Raw genomic sequence first — 22,019 nt, 5'->3', positions numbered from 1 at the left:
GAGTTCCATGTGGTAGAGTTCTTACCACACACTTATTCAGTATATTGACTTGATATATTTCCTGAATAGATACTTTTTTAGAAGACTTATTCTTTATTCTTTGTTTAATAAAGAACAGTTTCTTCTGATAGCTTTGACCCTTCCTGGGGGTACCCAGAGCTGTGAGGCACCTCGCTACAAACCTGTGTCTGCCAGGGGTCAGCTCCCCAACTCCACTGGCTACGGGCAACACAAGCACACCCCAAAAGGTCTGTGCATGCCCATATGTCTCTTTGCAGGTTAGCAATAGGCACACTCCAACCTCTAAGCATCTCCCTGGAATATCCAGCCCCTGATCCATTGGACATTCACAGTATTTACAGATTTGCTGCTCCCAAAGAATCAATATACTCCAACTTATCAGTTCCACCTTAGATCACCACTCTTCTTAACAGACAGCACTTAGATATGGTTATAATGAAAACAAATATAAGTTTATTTAACAAATGATAGAGATTCTGGTATTAGCAAATAGAAGTATTGGAAACAAATGGTTACATATAAAATACAATCATAACATACATTCTAGACCCTAGACTTATTTACATTGCAGAACAATGCTCACCCAAAGTCCTAGCAGAATTTTACAGCCAGGCTGGGCTGTGATCCCACTTTCATGAAGCAAACACACACTTTCAGTTTGTTTCCTGGGTGAAGGATAAAATCTTGTCCCCTCTCCTTTTTTGAAATTTAGTTACAGGCTATTGTCTCTTACCCCAGTAGGTCCCCTTTTCAGAAACTTAGCTTGGGGTTCCTTTGTTTCTGTGAATTCTCAGGTCTGCACCTGGTTCATATAGGAAACATAGCCTGTCTTCATGGATGTTTTTTGTTCTACATGGTGATTAAGTTAGCTCTGAGGTTCACCTCGCTTCAGGTCACAAGCTTTGCTTCAACCGTTTTGGAACCTAATATTTTACATTTTACATATCTCTTGAACTATTTCCTATACAAACTTCTTGCAACAATTGTGACCAGTGGGCTTCTAGCTTTTGGTACAGACCTCAGATGCCACACTTTAGTGAACTAATATACTTATATTTAACCCTGTAAAACTGTATGCACCCTACTGTGCCCTCTGTCAGTTGGCACCAGGAGGTCCTTGGGTCATAACAGTATTTGTGGCTCTTTAACAAATTGTTTGCATAGATATTCTGTTTGTGATGTGTGAACCCTTGGTGCATAAACCTGGACCTTTTTGGAAAGCATTGGATGTGCACCCTACTTATGCAGGTAGCATAAATCTATGGAAGCAGGCAATCTTTCCCAACCTCCCACAATTTAACTTGGTAAGTAACCGTTCTTTTTCTTCAACAGTTCCCACTACAATTGATTAAAAAACAATCCCCAGACCCAAAGGAGGTGGGGTCTGAGGAGCCTTACTTGGATAGATTGCAAGAGTGCTATCCCAGGCTGAACATCTTAGCCTCAAGGGTAGTCCAAGGAGTAATGAAGGTGTGAGCCTTTTATATCTCAACAAAGGGGGCATTAGTGGTTTTTGACTTGTGAAATCTCTTCTAAATGCATGTTTGCTGAACTGTGGGAGAGACCTGATTATTTTAAAGTGAAGAGATAGTACAGATTGAAGAAAATGGAAGACTGGTGACGATGAATTCCTTTTTGTTTTGCTGAGATGAAGAACCTCTTGCATTTCACAGAGCAGAAGATTTTCTGGACTCTCTCAGAGCCATCACAGTCCAAGTTGCTCAGCCAGTTGGCATCTTTGTTCTCAGACTTGGGCATCTTGGATTGAGGTGTAGAATCTGATCCTATTCCTGGGATAAAAGTTCTGGCAGGCTGGGGAGAGGCACTGAAGTTTATGCTGCCTGGACCAGCAGGTTGAACCACCAAAATTGATAGGCCCATTCTAGACCTATGAGTAGTAGCATCTGTATTCTATCTTGTCTGCTCTTCCTCAGCATTTTGGAATGCGAGAAATAAAAGGGAACACACTGAAAAAACATCTGGTCCAAGAGGGATGCATCTATTGGAGACCCAGGATTATGCACTTGATATTGTGCTGTTTGGCAACCAGGTCTTCTGAAGTGTTCTCCAGACTGGGAACAGAATGTTGATGAATGACACTTTCAGAATTACTCTTACTGTGCACTGTATTTCCAGCTGAGATTTTCCATTAGGATTTTTACTTTTACTGGAAGACAGAGACCTGTGTCTGTGATATGGTGATGAACATGAATTCCAAAGTATCATGGTTTTACCACATTGATGTCTTGATAAGGGCAGTTTTGCAATTTATGCAGAGAGCCATACACTTCTGCAAAATGGTTGTACATATACATTTTGCAAAATGTGCTGTTCATTTTTGCATAATATTGTGATTATTCACATTTACTTCACATTTACTGGAATCAAATCTGGTCTTTGTAGGTTGCTTAGTATCTGTCTTGGTTGTATTCTCCATCATTGGTTGTAATCTCCATCACTGGAGATTTTAAACAGCAGGTTAGACAAACACTTGTCAGGAATGGTCTAGATAATACTTATTCCTGCCATGAGTGCAGGGGGCTGGACTACATGACCTCTCAAGGTCTCTTCCAGTCCTATGATTCTGTGATTCTATTTTTAATTAGATGTGATCAGTTCTTTCACTGCTTGCTAGCACTTTCATTTGTAAGGCGTAGTTTTTGCTAATTCTGCAAATATCCTTTTGTTTGCAAAGTCAAATCAATTTCTCTCAATAACCTAATGTAGTCTCTAATTAGTGCATCTGTTAATTGTTCAAATTCATATGGACTGATGTGCTCAGTGAAAAGTATATGTATTTGTTTCATCTTGGTATCTCTTAATATATCTCCAGAAGCAATTTATGGTGCCACAGTAATATCCTGTGGCGCTATGGCATAATGAATGTCTCCCTGAAGCCTTTCAAAGAACTATGTGGAAAATATAAGCACTAATACAATGAACACAAATACCTGCAATATAAATACTGGACCTCCGAAACATCCTTATTTTTTTATATTTGAATAACTGCAGATTATATTATAATTTAAATAGTTTGTAGTTTTGTTAAAAACTTTGATTTAAAAATATTTTTGTAAAAGTATTTTTGCAAATAGTATGTAGATAATCTCTATATTTTTAAAATTTGCTTTGCCGTTAGGTTTTAATGATTTTTGACATTTTATATTTCTGAGTATTGTTAAAACTGTCTGCCTCAGGTACTTCAAGTACCTGAAGAAGAACTATGTGTAACCTCAAAAGCTTGTCTCTCTCACCAACAGAAATTGGTCCAGTAAAATATTTACCTCACTCACCTTGTTTCTCAAGTACTTAAAGCAGTCTTTTTTGGAACTTGTTAAATCTGCTGTCCAGTTCAAAAGACTCTATGAAGAGAATTCACATTATTATTGTGCATTGATAGGGACTGGATGATTCAGGGGGATTTGCACTGAGATACAGAACCTTTCACCTGTAGGTAGTCAGTTCAATCTAGATCAGTAGTGACTAAAAGTTGTCACCATTTCAAGGTCTTTTGAGGGACCTAAGTAAAGAGAGTTAAAGTTCTAACTGTAGCTGCTAGTGGCCACGTGTATACTTCACAATAATCCCAAATGCACAAACAGAAATCCATTTCAGCCTTGGAAATTGAATGCTTTCACCCTCAAGTCAGCGTTTGAAGCATATTGAGGAATATTGTGCCATCAGTTTTTGGGCAGAATTCTTCTTCACTGGTTTCTGTGGGGACCTCTGCTCAAATAATTATGGCATGGTATGGTCCATGAGCAGGCAGCTGTATGGGATTTTTCACTGCTGCTTATGATTCTATGGCTTGACTGACTTTATAGTCATCAGCTACACTACAAGTTGTGATGACATGGACTCAGGGTTGCCAGTGAAGATTAAAATTCACTATGTTCTATGCTAAAAACCACATGATGCTATAACTTACAAAATGAGACCTTGATTTTGGAAACAGATGAACTGGTGCAGAGCCTCATTCCTGCACTGAGTCCTAATAAAGTCAGAAAATATTAACCAAAGGGGTTCTGTGTGGGACTAAGAGTCAGCACTGACACATCTGTTTGCAGGATCAGGGTCTAAATAAGACATCTTCTGTTGCATTAGTATTCAGGTTCATGTCCTAACCACTAGTGGAAGACATGATCACAAACACTTGAGTAGGTCTGAAAGTCCAGCCAAGAGAGGTCAGTGGTGCACATAAAAGCTATCCCATTTCAGTACATTACAAACTATGCCGTAAACAGGTTCTTGGATCCCAGCAAAAAGTTGTCATTATCTGAAAGTTGCCAATAAGAGAAAGGGCCCCCCATTTTCAAATGGATGTATACAGTACATACCAGTATACATGTACAATGATATACTATAGTCGTATTTTTGTATTGTATTTTTGTTTGATACAATGTTAAAAATAAACAGGAAACATGAAAAAGCTATACATACAAAATTGTTTCCTTTAACATTGCAATTTTTCTCTGTGTAGCTTCTGAAGTAAGATGGTAGGTTAAGCAAATGAAGTAAAACAGTCAGACTGTATTCTCCCTCCCTGCCAACTGTTTATGTGACAGGCACAGGTAAATTAAAAAAGGAAATTTTGGTATACTTACAGTCAATGCTTCAGGTGTGTCACACAAAGTAAAATGTCACACAGTTTTAAGCCACAATTTGTCCAGTGTCATCACTGTTCTTTAGAATCCACAAAACAACAAATTTTAAAGACACCACACTTCTCAGCTACTCACACTAGCTTAGTCTGGGATTCACATGGGGCCTCTAGAGCCTGAGCTTTACTGGTGAGACAGTCGACAATTTTGAAGTTGTGACACAAAGCCGAAAGTGCACAACTGTGCAGTGTGTTATGAATGTTGGCTAAAGCATGTACAGCAGTAATGTGTGTGCACTGTAGGTCCGGGAGACACACAAACAGTCATGTACTACCTCACATTTGGAGCCAGCAGATTCATTACAAGTGGAACCTGTTCTAAGTTGTCGATAAGTGACATGAGAGTTGCTCATATATGAATTCTGTTAATACTAAAGTCAGTGAGATGTGGTCGGTTCTTGGGAAAATGTTGCTAATAACTGAAAGTTGTCTTTATCAAGATTGCAAATAACCAGCATTAACTGTATGATCTTTTACAATGTGTTATACACTTCCCATGTTGTATCTTTTCAATAAATGGAAATAGGAGTTCAGTTTTTAGGGCTGTCATAAGTAGTGCATTCATTTAAAATATGTTTAAAATAGCAAGAAATGGATCGGCATGGATAGTATTCTTTTTTAGTTTAAAATTGACAAATACTCATATTAGGGTAACTATATTTTTTTTTATAGCAGATATGGTGAGTCTCCAAAAAGGCCCAGAAAGAAAAAGGCAAGAGTAAGTGAAAAAATAAAATTAATATTTTTTATACTTTACTTTAGTTTCTTTTGTACAATCAACACTGTAGAAGTAATAAAATATTTCAGTGTTAACAGTTTGATAAAAATAACTCATTACATAATGGGAAATCTGCTTTAATTTATATTTCAGCTCAAATGGTCTTAATTTTAAGCTTTTGCCACATCAAGTAGATAAAATGCAAACAAACATTAAAAACATATTGATACATTTTAAAACTGGGTAATCTTTAAAAAAATTTCATTCTAATCCAATTGAAGAAAATTGTTACTAAATCCCTATTTTTGCTGCCCTCCCCATCTTGGCTTTACTTGTTTATGTAAATCCCAATGGAAGATTCAGTAGTTTCATTATTTAATTTAGAGAAATTAGATATTTTATGAGAAGAGTCTTCATGCTATGGAATAGGGTTAAAAAACCCCCCAAATGAACCAAAAATTGTATTGCTTCCTTTATCCAGGGCACTATCAATTGTCTGTTTAGATTGTGAGCACTTAGGAGCAGTGACCATTTCTACTTAGGAACTAGATTGTTTATCATTTTGTTTATCATTTTTACATTGCAGATATTTGTAATAAAAATAATATAAAGCGAATCCTGTACACTTTATATTCTGTGTTGTAATTGAAATCAATATATTTGAAAATGTAGAAAAACATCCAAAATATTTATGATAAATTTCATTTGGTGTTATATTATTGTTTAACAGTATGATTAAAACTGCGATTAATCATGATTAAATTTTTTGAGTTAATCGCATGAGTTAACTGTGATTAATCAACAGCCCCAGTATAATTATTTTTTTGTACATTGGATTGTTGCTGTGACTGTAAGCTACAGAAAAGAATTGGGAATTATCTTTTTGGAAAGCAAGATTATGCTGAATTATGAAGAGCTCATATAGAACTAAAATGACAGAAGAAGATGGATGTGGTTAGGGTGGAGAAGGGATTAATGGATTGATTTACCTGTGGCAGTAAAGCATGGGAAGATATGCTTTCTGGTTGTGAAAATATCTGGTAGATGTTAAACTCCAGAGCAGAAGAATCTATGGACTATGAATAAGGTAAATCCCACTGGACACTTGATGCAAACAACCTAATGTTTTTCTATCAACTTTTTATTAAATTTTTAATTTAATTTAATAGCTCACCTTAAGTGATCACTCTCGTTACAGCGTGTATGGTAACACCTATTGTTTCATGTTCTCTATGTATATAAATCTCCCCTCTGTATTTTCCACTGAATGCATCCGATGAAGTGAGTTGTAGCTCACGAAAGTTTATGCTCAAATAAATTTGTTAGTTTCTAAGATGCCACAAGTACTCCTTTTCTTTTTGCAAATACAGACTAACACGGCTGCTACTCTGAAAACAGAAAAAAACATAAACTATATATAAACTTGTCATAATGCGTAAACTTCTCGTAATATATTAATCATGTGCTACCTTATCTTAGCTATACTTGAAACATTTAATTATATATAATATGAATGGTTACAAATAAATTGATTTATATTTTATTACTCAGTTGACAAACAACTGAAAGTTGTTTATAAAAATCCAGCAAGCTATAGGGAATTTATTAAAATAAGATAAAAATAGAAGCAAAATTCAGAGAAGGGGGATAAAGACAGGGAGGGAAGGAAGTTGGTTGAGAGAGAAGGGGAAGAAAAAGAAGAGGCCCATGAATTTAAGAGAGTCATTCAAATACTCCCAGATGAGCATCCCATATCTGAGAGTTTTTCTAGGGTATTTCTGTTGTGGAGTACAATTCTTTCATAGTGGCCAAGTTTATGATATCTATGCTCCAGTCTTCGTTTCCGTTTTTGTAGTACTAGTCTTTTAGAAGTTTGGTGCTCAGCTGAGCCAAAGTTTTTTCAGATGCATTCAGCTTCCAATTAACATCCATTAGGTTTAAGATGACCTGTTTAGCTTGTAACACAATTTTATTTGATAGGAAAAAATTAACTCTGCATTGTGCCAAAAGCATTGGTAAAGTAGCATTCCCAGAGCATATGGGTTAAGTTAGCGTCTGCTGTCAGTTTCAGAATGGAGAGAGGTAAATAGTGGTGTCCCCCAGGGGTCTGTTCTGGGACCAGTCCTATTCAACATATTCATAAATGATCTGGAAAAAGGGGTAAACAGTGAGGTGGCAAAATTTGCAGATGATACAAAATTACTAAAGATAGTTAAGACCCAGGCAGACTGCAAAGAGCTACAGAAGGATCTCTCAAAACTGGGTGACTGGGCAACAAAATGGCAGATGAAATTTCATGTTGATAAATGCAAAGTAATGCGCATTGGAAAGCATAATCCCAACTATACATATAAAATGATGGGGTCTAAATTAGCTGTTACCAGTCAATGGAGTCATTGTGGATAGTTCTCTGAAAACATCCAGTCAATGTGCAGCGGCAGTCAAAAAAGCGAACAGAATGCTGGGAATAATTAAGAAAGGGATAGATAATAGGACAGAAAATATTATGTTGCCTCTATATAAATCCATGGTATGCCCACATCTTGAATACTGTGTGCAGATGTGGTCACCCCATCTCAAAAAAGAGATATTGGAATTGGAAAAGGTTCAGAAAAGGGCAACAAAAATGATTAGGGTTATGGAACTCCTTGCCGGAGGACATTGTGAAGGCCAAGAGCATAACAGGGTTCAAAAAATAACTAGATACATTCATGGAGGATAGGTCCATCAATGGCTATTAGCCAGGATGGGCAGTAATGGTGTCCCTAGCCTCTGTTTGCCAGAAGCTGGGAATGAGTGACAGGGGACGGGTTACTTGATGATTACCTGTTCTGTTCATTCCCTCTGGAGCACCTGGCACTGGCCACTGTTGGTAGACAGGATACTGGGTTAGATGGACCTTTGGTCTGACCCAGTAGGGCCATTCTTATGTCCTTATGAATCACAGTGCCTACATTTATCTGATGTAGTGGCACGTGGTTTGAACAGTTTGAGAGGGGTCCAATGCATTTCTAATATGATTTTCTGCTGTATTAATCTTAAAAGGAGGTCCAAGAAACAGGTCAGAGCACTGGTTAAAATTTGTTTCCATTGTTTAACAGAGCTGGAATAATTTGTCTAGTTCCTCCTCCCATTTGTTATTTAGGGAATCAGTGTTTAATTAAAATTTCTTGGCCAAGTGTGCATGTACTGTTGCCATAGGTTTTGGCAATCTGAGTAATTGGAGAAATGGGTAGGGGGTAGTGCAGGTATTGGGGCCAAACAGATGGGAGATGGCATGTTTAAATTGGATATATTGCCACTTCTTCTTAGTCTGTAGACTGAAACTTTCTTTTAGTATTGTAAAAGGGAAAAAGGTATAATTTTCAATAAATTGACTGACGGTCAAAATCCCTTTTCTAATCCAGTCTGGCCCGATGATGGGGTTGCCAGCTCTAGAGTTTTGAGTTACTGCAGCTAGATGCTTTGGTATGTAGAAGAGGGTGGTTTTTAGATTTAGTAGACTTGGTATGCCATGTATTTCTGGCTGCCACAATAGTTGGTAATTGTTCTTTAGGGAATCAATAGTAATCCAAGTGCAGCGCATTGGAAAGTGGTAAAGGAACAACCAATTCTTCTTCCATCTGGACCTAATCCAGGATTCTATAGCATAAGAGAATGAGCCACTGTGTTTCTGGCTAAGAATTATTGCATGATGGTAAAGTTTAAAGTTCAGAAATCTAAAATCACCTGTTTTGACAGGGGCTGTAACTTGGTCAGGAGATTCTGGGTTTGTTACCAGCACCCCACAAGAAGGACCTGAACATGGTGTCTATTTTGGTAAAATAAAATAGGAATGTGGATAGGGAGGAAATTCAGCATAAAAGGATTCTAGAAAGGGCATTCATTTTGATTTTGTTTTTTCCCCCAAACGGGGAGAGGTAGTATCTGTCATCTATTTAAATCATGATTAATAGGGGCTTGACTATGTTTTTAATTTAATTAGGGAACAGGATGTCCAAATATCTGAGGTGCATCTGTTGCCATCTAAATATCCCAATAGGAGAGCTACTGCCAGCTAAATCCAATAAGGTCTTCATTGTTTCCAACTTATCCCAATTTATTTTGTAGTCAGATAATTTACCAAAGTTATCTATTGTTTGTACAATATTTGAACTAGCTTGATCCGGATTTTTAATCAATAGGAGGATGTCATCTGCATATAGAATAATTTTTGTCTCTGGAGGCCCTGATTTGATCCCTTGAATCCCTTGGTTCCCTAATTAGTTCTGCATGTGGTTCTAATGTTAGATTGAACATGGTGGGGCAGGGTGAGGGACATCCCTGTTTAGTTCCCTGAAACATATCAGAGAGGGGGGATATTGTGCTATTTGTTAGAAGATGAGAGTTGGGATTGGAATATAACAGCTTGATCCATGAAATAAAGGATTTCCCCAACACAAATTTATCCAGGGTAAGAAACAGATATGTCCAGTTCACTCTGTCAGAGGCTTTCTATGCATCAAGTGAAATGATTGCATGGGAATTTCAGGACTGATGCTGGAATGCCATAACAGTAATCAACAGATATGTGTCGTCTGCACTATGTCTTTTTAATAAAACACAGCTGATTGGGGTGAACCAAATCACTCATTACTTTTTCAAATATCTTAGCCAATATTTTTGAGTATTTTTATATCAGTATTGATTAAAGAGCTGAGTCTATAACTATAAGACATTTGTACATCCTTACCAGGTTTACGTAGTACAGTAATTAGGGCTTCCCTCATAGTAGGAGGTAATGTACCTTTCTTTAAGGCATCTTCGTAAATATTTAACAGCTTAGGGGCTAGAATATCTTTGAAACTTTGATATAATTCTATCAGAAGGTCATTAGGGCTGGTGGTCTTGCCCAGACTTATTTCTTCCATGGGTTTGATTATTCCCTCTGATTGCAAGGGAGAGGTTAGCCTCGAGTGCTGCTCTTCTGAGATTTCTGGGAGGTTAAGAGTTCCAACAAAACTATTCAGTTCTTCTGGGTGAGGTGGTAAATCATCATTGTAAAGAGCCTGATAGAATTTCAAAAATAGATCACTGATCTCTTTTTGATTAGTAATAATTGGCCCTTGTTCTGATTTGAGTGATGTTTTTGGAATCTTTGATCTCTCTCTTTTAATCTGTATGAGAGAGGTTTCCCCATTTTCTCCCCGACTCCCAGTATGTTTGACTCTAAAAAAAAAAAAAAAAAAAAAAAAGAGCAAATTCCAGCTTGTGCTGAAGTCAGTCTGTTTACTTCATATGTTAGATTAATTAATTTTTTAAGATTTTCTTGGGTGGGGTAGTTTTCACATTTTAAATCTATAGCTTTAAGTAGAACATACAATTTCAATAACTGAGCCTGGCTAGCTTTCTTCCTACCTGCTGAGTAGGAAATGAACCTGCTCCTAATAAATGCTTTTAGTGTATCCCATAGAATGGATGGGAATATCTCTGGTGTGTCGTTTTGAAGAAAAACTTTAGTTTCTTCTGTGACACAGTTCTGAAAATCTTTATTTTTCAAAAGAGAGGGGTTCAGTCTCCATCTTTTATGAGTTTAGTTCAGCTCAGGAGGAGAAAATCATAATGTCTCTGATCATGATAGACTTGATTTCTTTATTAAGCACTGAGTCCACCAGATTTGTAGAAATCGGAAGAAATGTATTTGTGAATATGGGGCATGTGGGGAAGAAAAAAAAGTGAAATCCTTCATTGTAGGGTTCTGTAACTACCATATATCTTTTAACCTGAATTCTTCTATGTAATCTTATAATTTTTCTAGCATATGATTGTGTACACTGGGGCTGACTGGCTAGTCTATAAAGGGGTTCAACACCTCATTAAAATCTCTTGCTAGGATTGATTCTAGTGGGATATTAATTAATTTTAGAAGAAAAACTTGGATCATCTTTATTGGGTCCATATATGTTAATTAAGGTATATATAGTTTAAGAGATCTTAGCCTTCACCAGCAAAAATCTACCTTCCTCATCTTTATTTACGCCTAAAATTTGTAATTTGAGTCTTCTGTGAAATGAAATTGCTACACTGTTGGCAGTGGAGGAGAAATTGTTAAAACACCCTTTTTCCCCAACCTCTTTTCCTAAATTTTCTGCATCCAAATCATTAAGGTGGGTTTCCTGTAGGAAGATATCTTTTATTTGAATAATTAGTGCAAAGGAGGAGGTTAGGCATCAATTATAAAGGCTGAGCCCTTATAGTGAAGGAATGAGAAATGCCCTGCTGTGAAAGGTGTACGATTATAAAAATATGGATCAAGGTAAAAAGATCATAGTAAATTAGGGTTGGCATACTACAGTTTGATTATCAATAGTGCAGGATGATAATGGTGCCAGGGGAGGCATTGTAGCTATTTTTATAATGTAGGAAACAAATAGAATGTACATAGGCCTGTGGTATTTTTGTGTATATCTTTAATAACGATCTGCATGTGTGCAAATGCTAGGGTGACCAGATGTTCCGATTTTATAGGGACAGTCCCGATATTTGGGACTTATATAGGCTCCTATTACCCCCTACCCCATCCCGATTTTTTACACTTGCTATCTGGTCACCCTAGCACATGCACATGCATTCACATTTGAAAGATGAATCATGGGAGGAACTGCCAAGGTAAGTAACAGTATTTAAGGAATATTATACAATACTATAGAATAGAGCACTAAGTATAGTGTATTGCACTAAGCACTTAGGAAATATTTATTTACACAAACTCTTTTCTGGGAGATGTTCTTTATTTTTTTGTAGTTTAAATATAGAATGAATCTTAATTTGAGCAAAATGGTGTTTGTCGGATTTGCCTCTTATGTATCTGATTCTTTTTTCAGTTTAATAGAATTATCGTCATCCAGCTATAGTGAATTGGAAGAAGGCTTGAAAGAGTAGCAGAAATGTGACCTTACAAGAGTGTTAGTGATTACAGACAATATAGAGTATCATAGATGAGTGCAATGTGTTAAAGTGTAGCTTGATTGCTTATTTGATTCAGATGGATGAATATCTGAAGTTATATATCGAAACCAACCTTTCAAAATTCATGTGCTGTAGAGCTGGCTTGTTAATATGAACATTTCTAACATAATGAAAAAAGATGTGGACTATAGGATATATTTTGTATTATTACACATGCAATAAGGATTACCCATGTCTAACACGTAAGGTTGTAATCACTATTCCAGCTGCTAGAAAGAAAGTTTTAGTAAGATTGTAACTACTGAATGCAGAAATTAAACGCAATAAAGCTTGTTAATATAAGACTTCTGTATTAAAAACAACTAGTTCATTCACAAAAATTGCTGAAGAGAAAAATTATGTAACTAGTGAAAAATTCAGGTAAGGGTAAGATTTAATTTTTTGCAATTTTTTTTTTGTACATAGCATGGGCACTGCAGTTTAATAAATTAAGCCGAAAATATAAATAAAACTCAGTGAAGGCCACATGCTTCTTACTTGACATTTTAGGTTAGTAATTTCAGGGACAAGGCAGTATCTCACGATAAATGTGAAACATTCCTGTCATCAATCAACATCATAAAGGAGCAACACTGGAGTTCAAATGTTAGCAAATCTTCCATTTTAATACATCTTCAGATTAGATATGTCATATGATGGAAAACACAGACGACGTTGCTCTGATGAGATTCACTTGAGAAAACAGCACGTCTTTTGCATGCACCTTCAGTCATTTTGTTATGGAGATGGATTGACTTCAGAACAGGCTGCTACTGTTCTTTGTTTAGGTGGCTATGTAGTTCATCCAAGGCTGTCTTGGGAAACTATTTTTTTAGTATCTGAGTTTTCTAACCTATTACAATAATATTGAAATGTAACTAGGTTTCTTGAAATAAGTGTTATTAATGAATAAATATAGTATTAGTAATAGAATGTTGCATGTTTAGTGCTTTCTTTCCTTTTCTGTAATTGTAACTTCTGAATATGGATTGGTTAAATGGTGTTTATTTTTAAGTGAATTAAGAACACCAAAAAGGTGCCAGAGCAAAAGCTGAGTGACTGGGGATGGATCACTCAATAAATTGCCCTGTTCTGTTCACTCCCTCTGAAGCATTGGGAGCAGCCACTGTTGGAAGACAGAACACTGGGCTAGATGGACCCTTAATGTGACCCTGTATGACCATTCTTATGTTCTTATGTAAAGCAATGGAAACTGAAGGTCTCTACTTATAAAATAAGCACAGTGTGGATAATTACAATGAAATCTTCCATGTACTGCCTTTACTAGCATAATTCTATCCAACTGAGAAACTACATCTAGAAATGAGAAAGTAGTTCAAATCCCTTGCTGATTTATGTCTTGGATTATAGTTGTTAGCTAGGGTGACAATTGGCATCAATTATGATACTTCACTAGGAACTGTACTGAGACTACTTGCTAATTTCAGATAGGCCACGGAACAGACATCAGATATTAACAACATTCAGTCATTTCCAATCCAGTATGGACTGAGACTGTAAGCAAGAAGTGAAAGATTCTGTATTCTAACTATGTGTATTTTTATGGATTGTTAAGGCAATATAGGTTAAACCTAAAAGACACATGTACTGTATATAAATCTCCTATAAGTGTACTGTTCTGCAGACACTTACTACTGGGCACAGTGCTTACTATTGTGAGTTGTCTCCCTGACTTCAGTACAGGGACAGGTTTATTTGTGGAAGGAGTTCAATGGAAGCGTGCCCGTTTACAGCAGTGCTGAACTTGATCACTTCGATAATTTTTGACATCTTACCTGGAACAAAGTTAAAAGTGAATGTATCCTTAGGAATTTAGACTATAAAAATTACAAATATATTCTAAAATAAAATATTTGACATTCAGTTTCTTTTCAGTTCTTCATGCACATTGCCCTAGCCCAATTATCCATTAGCCAAATATAATAATCTACATTATCTGGTCTGAAATTAAATGAGCAAATGTACCAGCACAATGTCGTTAGTTGACACTATCTTTAGATGACATTTTGCTGCCCCATCTTGCAGTACTTACGAATGTGAATAGTTCCAGTGACTTAAATGACAACCAACAGTCATTTCACAAGTATTTGTTAGACAACCTCTTAAGTCATGCTGATCTATACAATAACAATGGTCAATGTAACAGCAGAACTGATGATACTAGCAGCAAAAGAACTATGTATTTATAATTTAGATTGGGTAGATAGTATAAAATCTGCAAAGTCTTTAGTATTTGGATTCATAGGAGCAGCAGTAGCCAACATCTCCTATTGACATTTCTCTTTTGTATTATGTTTGATAAAGATACTTGTTACACTACTCTATGGGATTGGGCTGAGGTGATGGAACTTCTTTGAAATATAGATGCACCTCAGACATGCGCACACACACACATACCTATAATACATTGCAATGACAAATTTCTGTTGGAAGCTGATCTAGTGAGATAAAATTCCTGATGCACTAATAGAGAATATTTGAACCACCAAACTGAAGAGCACTTTTTAAGGTGTGACTCTTGGTCACAGTAGTTTTCTATAAATAAGTTCCTAGTTAACTTACCAACCAAGCATTCCCTGTCTCCCCTCCCCCGCCCTTGCAAAAGATAAAAATGATGTCGATACAAGCATAAGAAAGGATAGGGAACAAATTAAAGTAGCTGACAGAATGTTGTAGTTACATCAGAGAACTAAAGTGCAACCTCTAGAGCAGTAGAACACATTTCTACAGAATGCTTAATACATTTTACTGTCTTTTGAATCTGGTTTGAATGAGTACCTCCGGATGATGTATGGTCCATTATCACTGATAAGTATACAGTACTTCCCTTTTTCTGGATCTGTTCTCTAATATCCATTTTTAACAAATCATATATTTTTCTCAGATTTGCTTTAAAATAATCTATAAATGTAATTTTAGTGTAACATTTTTCATATCTAATTAAAGCAACAGTATATCTTTTACGTTAAAGGTATAAAGGTGTTTCTTACTGTACAGTGAAATCCCTAATATAAGAAATCAGATGAGAAGAAAATGTTTACTTTTATGTTTTAAACGTTGTAATTTAAAAAGATTTCTTTAAAAAAAAATCACAGCTCTCCGTAAATTGATACATACATATCTGAATGCCACTTGAAAGAGGAAAGGTGGTCATCGTAAAGTCAATATAGCAACAGGAAAGTAAGAAAGATTCTGTTCTGGCTCCCAAATCATCAACCAAATAATTAACTGAGGCCAAAATTTTCAAACTTGAGTCCTTAAAATCAGGCATCTAAATCCATGTTTAGGCACTCAAATAAAGTGTCTGGATTTTCAGTCTTCCTTCACTGCCAAAAAAGGAGTATTTTTACAATTAGATAGTTAACTTGAATTAGCTATCTTGCTTTAAAATCCTTGCGAAGTCAAGGCACAGGTAGTTTTTATTTCAGTGTCGCTAATCGAGGTCAACCTTGTACCCCTCACCTGGAGTTTACCTCAACTAGGTACATAGAGGTAAAAACTACAGTATGTTGTGGTAGGAATTTTGCCATAAGATATCTAACTCAAGTTAAAACATACCATTTTTGGCAGTGAAAACAACCTTCAAGTACTAATCACTGGGAGCATCTATGACAATCAGGCCATGTTTTTGGATTTGGGCAACAAAGTTTGAAAATTTTGACCTAAATTCCAATTGCAGGCCCAAATTATACCGTTGGTTACACCCTACTGAAAGCACTATTTAAAGAAGAAGAACACGCCCCCTCACTCCCAGCCTATGAAACCGCAGCTTGAGTTTTCAGAGCTAGCAATTACAATAACCATATTTCTGCTTGCAAACAAAGTGAACTTAAATCATAGAAATGTAGGGCTGGCAGGGACCTTGGAGGTCATCTAGTCCAGCCCTCTGTGCGCTAGACTTTCTCTGACAGGTTTTAGTTTAATCTGTTCTTAAAAATCTCCAATGATGTGGATTCCATAGCTTCCCTTGGAAGCCTATTTCAGATCTTAACTACCTTTATAGTTAGAAAGTTTTTCCTAATACCTAACTGTGGTGGGGTATACAAACACCAAACTGGAGAGCAAAGGGTTATGAAGCTCCTCTGGGCCAGGAGGCCCTGCCCCACTGCACCTGCACAGGCTGGAGGAGGAACTTAGAAAGGGGAGCAGAGTAGCTCAATGGCAGGCAGATAGTGGAGGTGAGCTGACCTACACTCTGAGCTCTGCTGCTTGCGGCCTGGCTATAGTGATGTGAACAAGCCTACAAAGAAAGGACCGTTGACTCTGAAGGTTAGAGACTTTATCTTTGTGTTTAATTCTTTACTTTACCCTGTGGGAAGAGAGGAGACTGGTAGGAAGTGATCCAAGGAGGTAGCTGCATAGCACCTGAAGGTGCAGGATTTAGCTACCTAACATTATGCTCTGGATTAGGGCCCAATGGAAAGAGTGGGCCTGGGCTCCCTTACCAGCCCTAAAGAGGGACAGCTAGGGAAATCCATTTCTTGGTGGGGAACCTAGTTGGGGGAAGACTCTAAAGATGCAAGGGTCTGGACCACAAGACCCCCAACCCGAAGGGGAAGCCCTGAATCCCTTGCTTAATCATGATGACCTCCCTGTTATTGGAGACTCTATATATACCCTGAAAGGGGTGGACTTGAAAATGTGACTTGTCTGGAGAACTAAGTCACTGAAAAGACAGATCACTGCAGGATAGAGCAGTAACAAGAAAGGTGAATGCTGGGGAAGAAGTCAACCTGCCACATCCCCTCCTGATCATTAGGCAGCCTTGGTGGTGAGTGTTCCCCTTCACACTAACCGAAGTCTCCCTTGCTGCAGATGAAGCCAATTACTTCTTGTCCTACCTTCAGTGGACATGGAACACTTATCATCATTCTCTTTAACTACCCAGAACCGGACACAGTACTCCAACTGACCAGTGCAGAGTAGAGTGGGACAGTTGCCTCCTTTGTCTTACATACAACATTCGGGTTGATACACCCCAGAATGATATTAGCTTTTTTCTCAACTGCATTACATTGTTGACTCAGATTCAATTTCTGATCCACTATAACCCCTAGATCCTTTTCAGCAGGACTACTGCTTATCAAGTTATTCCCCATTTTGTAGTTTATTCATTTTGATTTTTTTCTTTGTACTTGTCTTTATTGAATTTCATCCTGTTGATTTTAGACCAATTCTCTAATTTGTCAAGGTCCTTTTGAATTTTATTCCTGTCCTCCAAAGTGCTTGCAGTCTTTCCCAGGTTGGTGTCATCTGCAGGTTTTATAAGTATACCCTCCACTCCATTATCCAGTGAAAATACTGAATAGTATCAGACCAAGGAGAGACCCCTGAAGGACTCTACTAGATATATTCCCCCAGTTTGATAGCAAACCCATTGACAATTATTCTTTGAGTTTGGTCTTTCAACCAGTTTTGCACCTACCTTATAGTAATTTCATCTAGGCCACATTTCTCTAGTTTGCCTATGAGTATGTCTTAAGGGACTGTGTTAAAAGACTTACAGAGATTAAGTCATACCATGTCCAGCTTCTCTCCTATCCACTACGCCAATAACCCTGTCAATGAAGGAAATGAGTTGGTTTAGTACAATTTGCTGTTGACAAATCCATGTTGGCTATTACTAATCATCCTATTATCATCTAGGTGCTTATAAATTGATTATTTAATAATTTGCTCTGGTAACTTTCTAGATATCAAAGTTAGGCTGACTGGTCCTGTCAAGGTTCCTTCCCCACTCTGAACTCTAGGGTACAGATGTGGGGACCTGCATGAAAACCCCCCTAAGCTTATTTTTACCAGCTTAGGTTAAAACTTCACCAAGGTACAAACTATTTTACCTTTTGTCCCTGGACCTTATTGCTACCACCACCAAGCGTCTAACAAAAATAACAGGGAAAGAGCCCACTTGGAAACGTCTTTCCTCCCAAAATCTCCCCCAAGCCCTACACCCCCTTTCTTGGGGAAGACTTGATAAAAATCCTCACCAATTTGCATAGATGAACACAGACCCAAACCCTTGGATCTTAAGAACAATGAAAAAGCAATCAGGTTCTTAAAAGAAGAATTTTAATTAAAGAAACAGTAAAAGAATCACCTCTGTAAAATCAGAATGGTAAATAGCTTACAGGGTAATCAGATTCAAAACATAGAGAATCCCTCTAGGAAAAACCTTAAGTTACAAAAAGACACAAAAACAGGAATCTACATTCCATTCAGCACAACTTATTTTATCAGCCATTTAAACAAAACAGAATCTAATGCATATCTAACTAGATTGCTTATTAATTCTTTACAGGAGTTCTGACCTGCATTCCTGCTCTGGTCCCGGCAAAAGCAACACATAGACAGAGAGAACCCTTTGTTTTCCCTCCCCCTTCAGCTTTGAAAATATCTTGTCTCCTCATTGGTCATTTTGGTCAGGTGCCAGCGAGGTTATCATAAAATCATAGAATATCAGGGTTGGAAGGGACCTCAGGAGGTCATCTAGTCCAACCCCCTGCTCAAAGCAGGACCGATCCCCGACTAAATCATCCCAGCCAGGGCTTTGTCAAGTCTGACCTTAAAAACTTCTAGGGAAGGAGATTCCACCACCTCACTAGGTAACACATTCCAGTGTTTCACCACCCTCGTCGTGAAAAAGTTTTTCCTAATATCCAACCTAAATCTCCTCCACTGCAACTTGAGACCATTACTCCTTGTTCTGTCATCTGCTACCACTGGTTATCTTAGCTTCTTAACCCTTTACAGATGAAAGGGTTTTTCCTCTGGCCAGGAGGGATTTAAAGGTGTTTACCCTTCCCTTTATATTTATGACAGGTCCATAATTCCTTGGGTCCTCTTTGTTCCCCTTTTAAAGTTAGGTACTATGTTTGCCCTTCTTCAGTTCTGTGGAACCTCACTTGCTCTCCATGAGTTCTCCAAGATAATTGGTAACAGTTCCAAGATTGCTTCAGCTAGTTCCTTCAGTACTCTAAGGTGAATTTCGTCAAGCCCTGCTGATGAGAATACATCTAAATATTCTTAACATGTTCTTTCCCTATTTTGTCTTGCGTTCCTTCCCCCTTGTTAATATCTGGTCACAATTCACCTTTTTAATGAAGACTGAAGCAAAATAGTCACTAAACACCTGAGCCTTCTTGAGGTCATTCCTTATTAGCTCTCTTTCCCCAATAAAAAGAGCACCTACACTTTCCTTTTTCCTTCTCTTGTACCTAATGTGTTTATATAACCTCTTCTTATTGCCTTATGTCCCTTGCTAGGTATAACTCATTTTCTGCCTTAGCCTTTCTGATTTTGTCTCTATATACCGGTGCTATTCTTTTGAACTCATTCTTAGACATTTGCCCATGTTTTCACTTTTTGTAGGATTCTTTTTTGATTTTTCAGGCCATTAAAGAGCTCCTGATGGAGCTCTTTGGCCTCTTCCTTTTCTTTTTGTCTTTCCTTCACATCGGGATAGTGTACTGTTGCTCCTTTAATATTATCTCTCTGAGAAACTGCTAGCTCTCTTGAACTCCTTTTCCCCTTAGATTTTCTTCCCATGGGGGTTTACCTAAAATTTTCTGACTTTTTTGACTTCTATTGTACTTATTCCACTGTTCTCACTCCGTCCTTTCCTTAGAATCATGAATCTATCATTTCATCCTCACTTTCACCCAGATTGCCTTCAGATTTGCAACTAGTTCCTCCCTGTTAGTCAGAATGATGTTTAAAATGTCTGTTCCCCTTGTTACTTCTTCCACCTTCTGAAACAAAAGGTTGTCCTCAGTACATTTCAAGAACTCATTGGACATTTTGGGTTTTGCTGATTAAAGTTTCCTATTACTACCACGGCTTGTGTGATTTTGCTCTGAAAGTGGAACCCTGGAATACCATTTTCACAGTAGTTTTGCTGAGTAGTTCCACACCTTAACTCTTGTTAATAAATGTGCTATTTTGTTTGGTTTTTCACTAGTGTTTGTTTGCTTTAGCAAAGCTAACACAGGACAAGCTGATGGGCTGTCTGTTTAAAGTGGCAAAACCAAGGGGGTTGCAAGTAGAGCTGGTTGGAAACTGGAATTTCCATTCTGTGGGAAATGCCAACATTTTTAAAAGTTTTTTTTTTTTTTTGGTTCCAAATTGGAACAGAAAGCAAAAGCTAAACTTTGAAGTTTCCTATGAAGTGAAACCCCCAAAAATGTTTGTTTGGAACTTTTGAAACGTTTCATTTTGATAATGTTGAATCATTTCATTTACATAAAAACATGTTACTGCAATAACAAATGTTTCATCTTTTCATTTTGACTCATTTAATTTAGACATTTATATTAAAAACATTAATGTGCATACTTATATATAATATAATATAAAAGTCTAAATGCAATGAATCAAAATGAATTAAAACATTTTCACCTTATCCAATGAAACATTGTGACCTCATCAAAATGAAATGAGAAAATCTAAATTGTTTTAATCTTTTCCCTGTTGCAAAACTCATTAAAAACTATGAATTCTCACAAAATGTTTTCTTTGACAGAAAATTGTTCCATCATATTTTTCAACCAGTTTTAATTGCAAATCTGATTAGTCTTTCCTGCTATCTTAATGCTATTTCTACATAAGGACTGCTGTATTAGAAGTCTCATAAAGATATGTTTATTGTCTATATATATGTAAGTACAACTTCTCAGTGTTATGTCCCTACCTACAGTGGAAATCTAATGAGCTGACCCACACACAGGAACCTAGCAGCTTCTCTGGAAAAAGCATAGTCATAATTTTTAGCCACATGCATCTAAAACTGCAACTATAACAGTATGAAAATCTACATTATAACAGCAATAATCATGATATGGATTAGTTCTTTGCCATTGTAAATTACAGTCATGGTCTGGTTACGGAAAAAGACTTTAGAGGCTAATAGAAATATCCTTGATATTGCAGTAAAAATTGATGAAAGCCATTTAGTAATTTTTAATAGTCTAAAATCCATTTAATCTCCCAATTCCAGCTGTTGCTCCTTGTTGAGCCCTGTAACAGCGGCAGTGCAGGAATGAAAGTGGAAGGGCTATTGCTCTTTTCCAGCCTTTGCAAAGTCAAAAGGCCTTCTAAGAAACTAAAGCAATAAAGCAGATGTGTGTGAAGGATTCTGAAATGCATTGTTGTTAATGCTGAATGTTCACAGTTGCAAACAAATTACTTGGGCATATGTAACAGTTAATATAAAAGAGATTGTTAATCATTTGGATGTTCTCTGTTTAATGTTTCATTTAGTCAGAGAAACACAGTGCAAGTCAACCTTCTTGTAAACATTCAGCAAAATCACAGAAAAGTCCCAAACCAGCAGATGGAAAAGCACACTCAGTTTTTTATGCCAAAGAAAGCAAAGAAGTCAAGAAGGCAAGACCTGAAAGGACTACACCTCTGGGATCTGATAAGGGTAATATGAAATACTGCTTCTGTTGTGTAAGGCAACAGTTATGTTTTAAGAATTTTATTTTGATGAACTATTTCCATTTTTGTTTTTTTAAGTCTATGGAATGGTTGCTGAAATGTTTCTATTAAATATAATGTATGAGGAGCAGAGAAGTGAAAATATTTATTGCTCCTTTGGAAGTAGTACAGAGAAAA

The 22,019-nt window shown here is 37.0% G+C and overlaps 1 protein-coding gene across 1 annotated transcript in view; it reads left to right on the top strand.

The window, feature by feature from the left end:
- The window catches only part of DCDC2C (doublecortin domain containing 2C), a 115,250-nt gene that overhangs the window by 34,766 nt on the left and 58,465 nt on the right, over nucleotides 1-22,019 (top strand). The window contains exons 6-7 of the mRNA XM_073336085.1: nucleotides 5,354-5,399; nucleotides 21,663-21,828. Of these exons, the coding sequence (XP_073192186.1) occupies nucleotides 5,354-5,399; nucleotides 21,663-21,828 (212 nt within the window). The remainder of the gene's footprint in view (nucleotides 1-5,353; nucleotides 5,400-21,662; nucleotides 21,829-22,019) is intronic.

This window comes from Lepidochelys kempii, chromosome 3 (genome assembly GCF_965140265.1).
Source record: "Lepidochelys kempii isolate rLepKem1 chromosome 3, rLepKem1.hap2, whole genome shotgun sequence".
Lineage (NCBI taxonomy): Eukaryota > Metazoa > Chordata > Testudines > Cheloniidae > Lepidochelys > Lepidochelys kempii.
The sequence above is the reverse complement of the archived record's forward strand: the minus strand, read 5'-3'. Positions and strand labels throughout refer to the sequence as shown.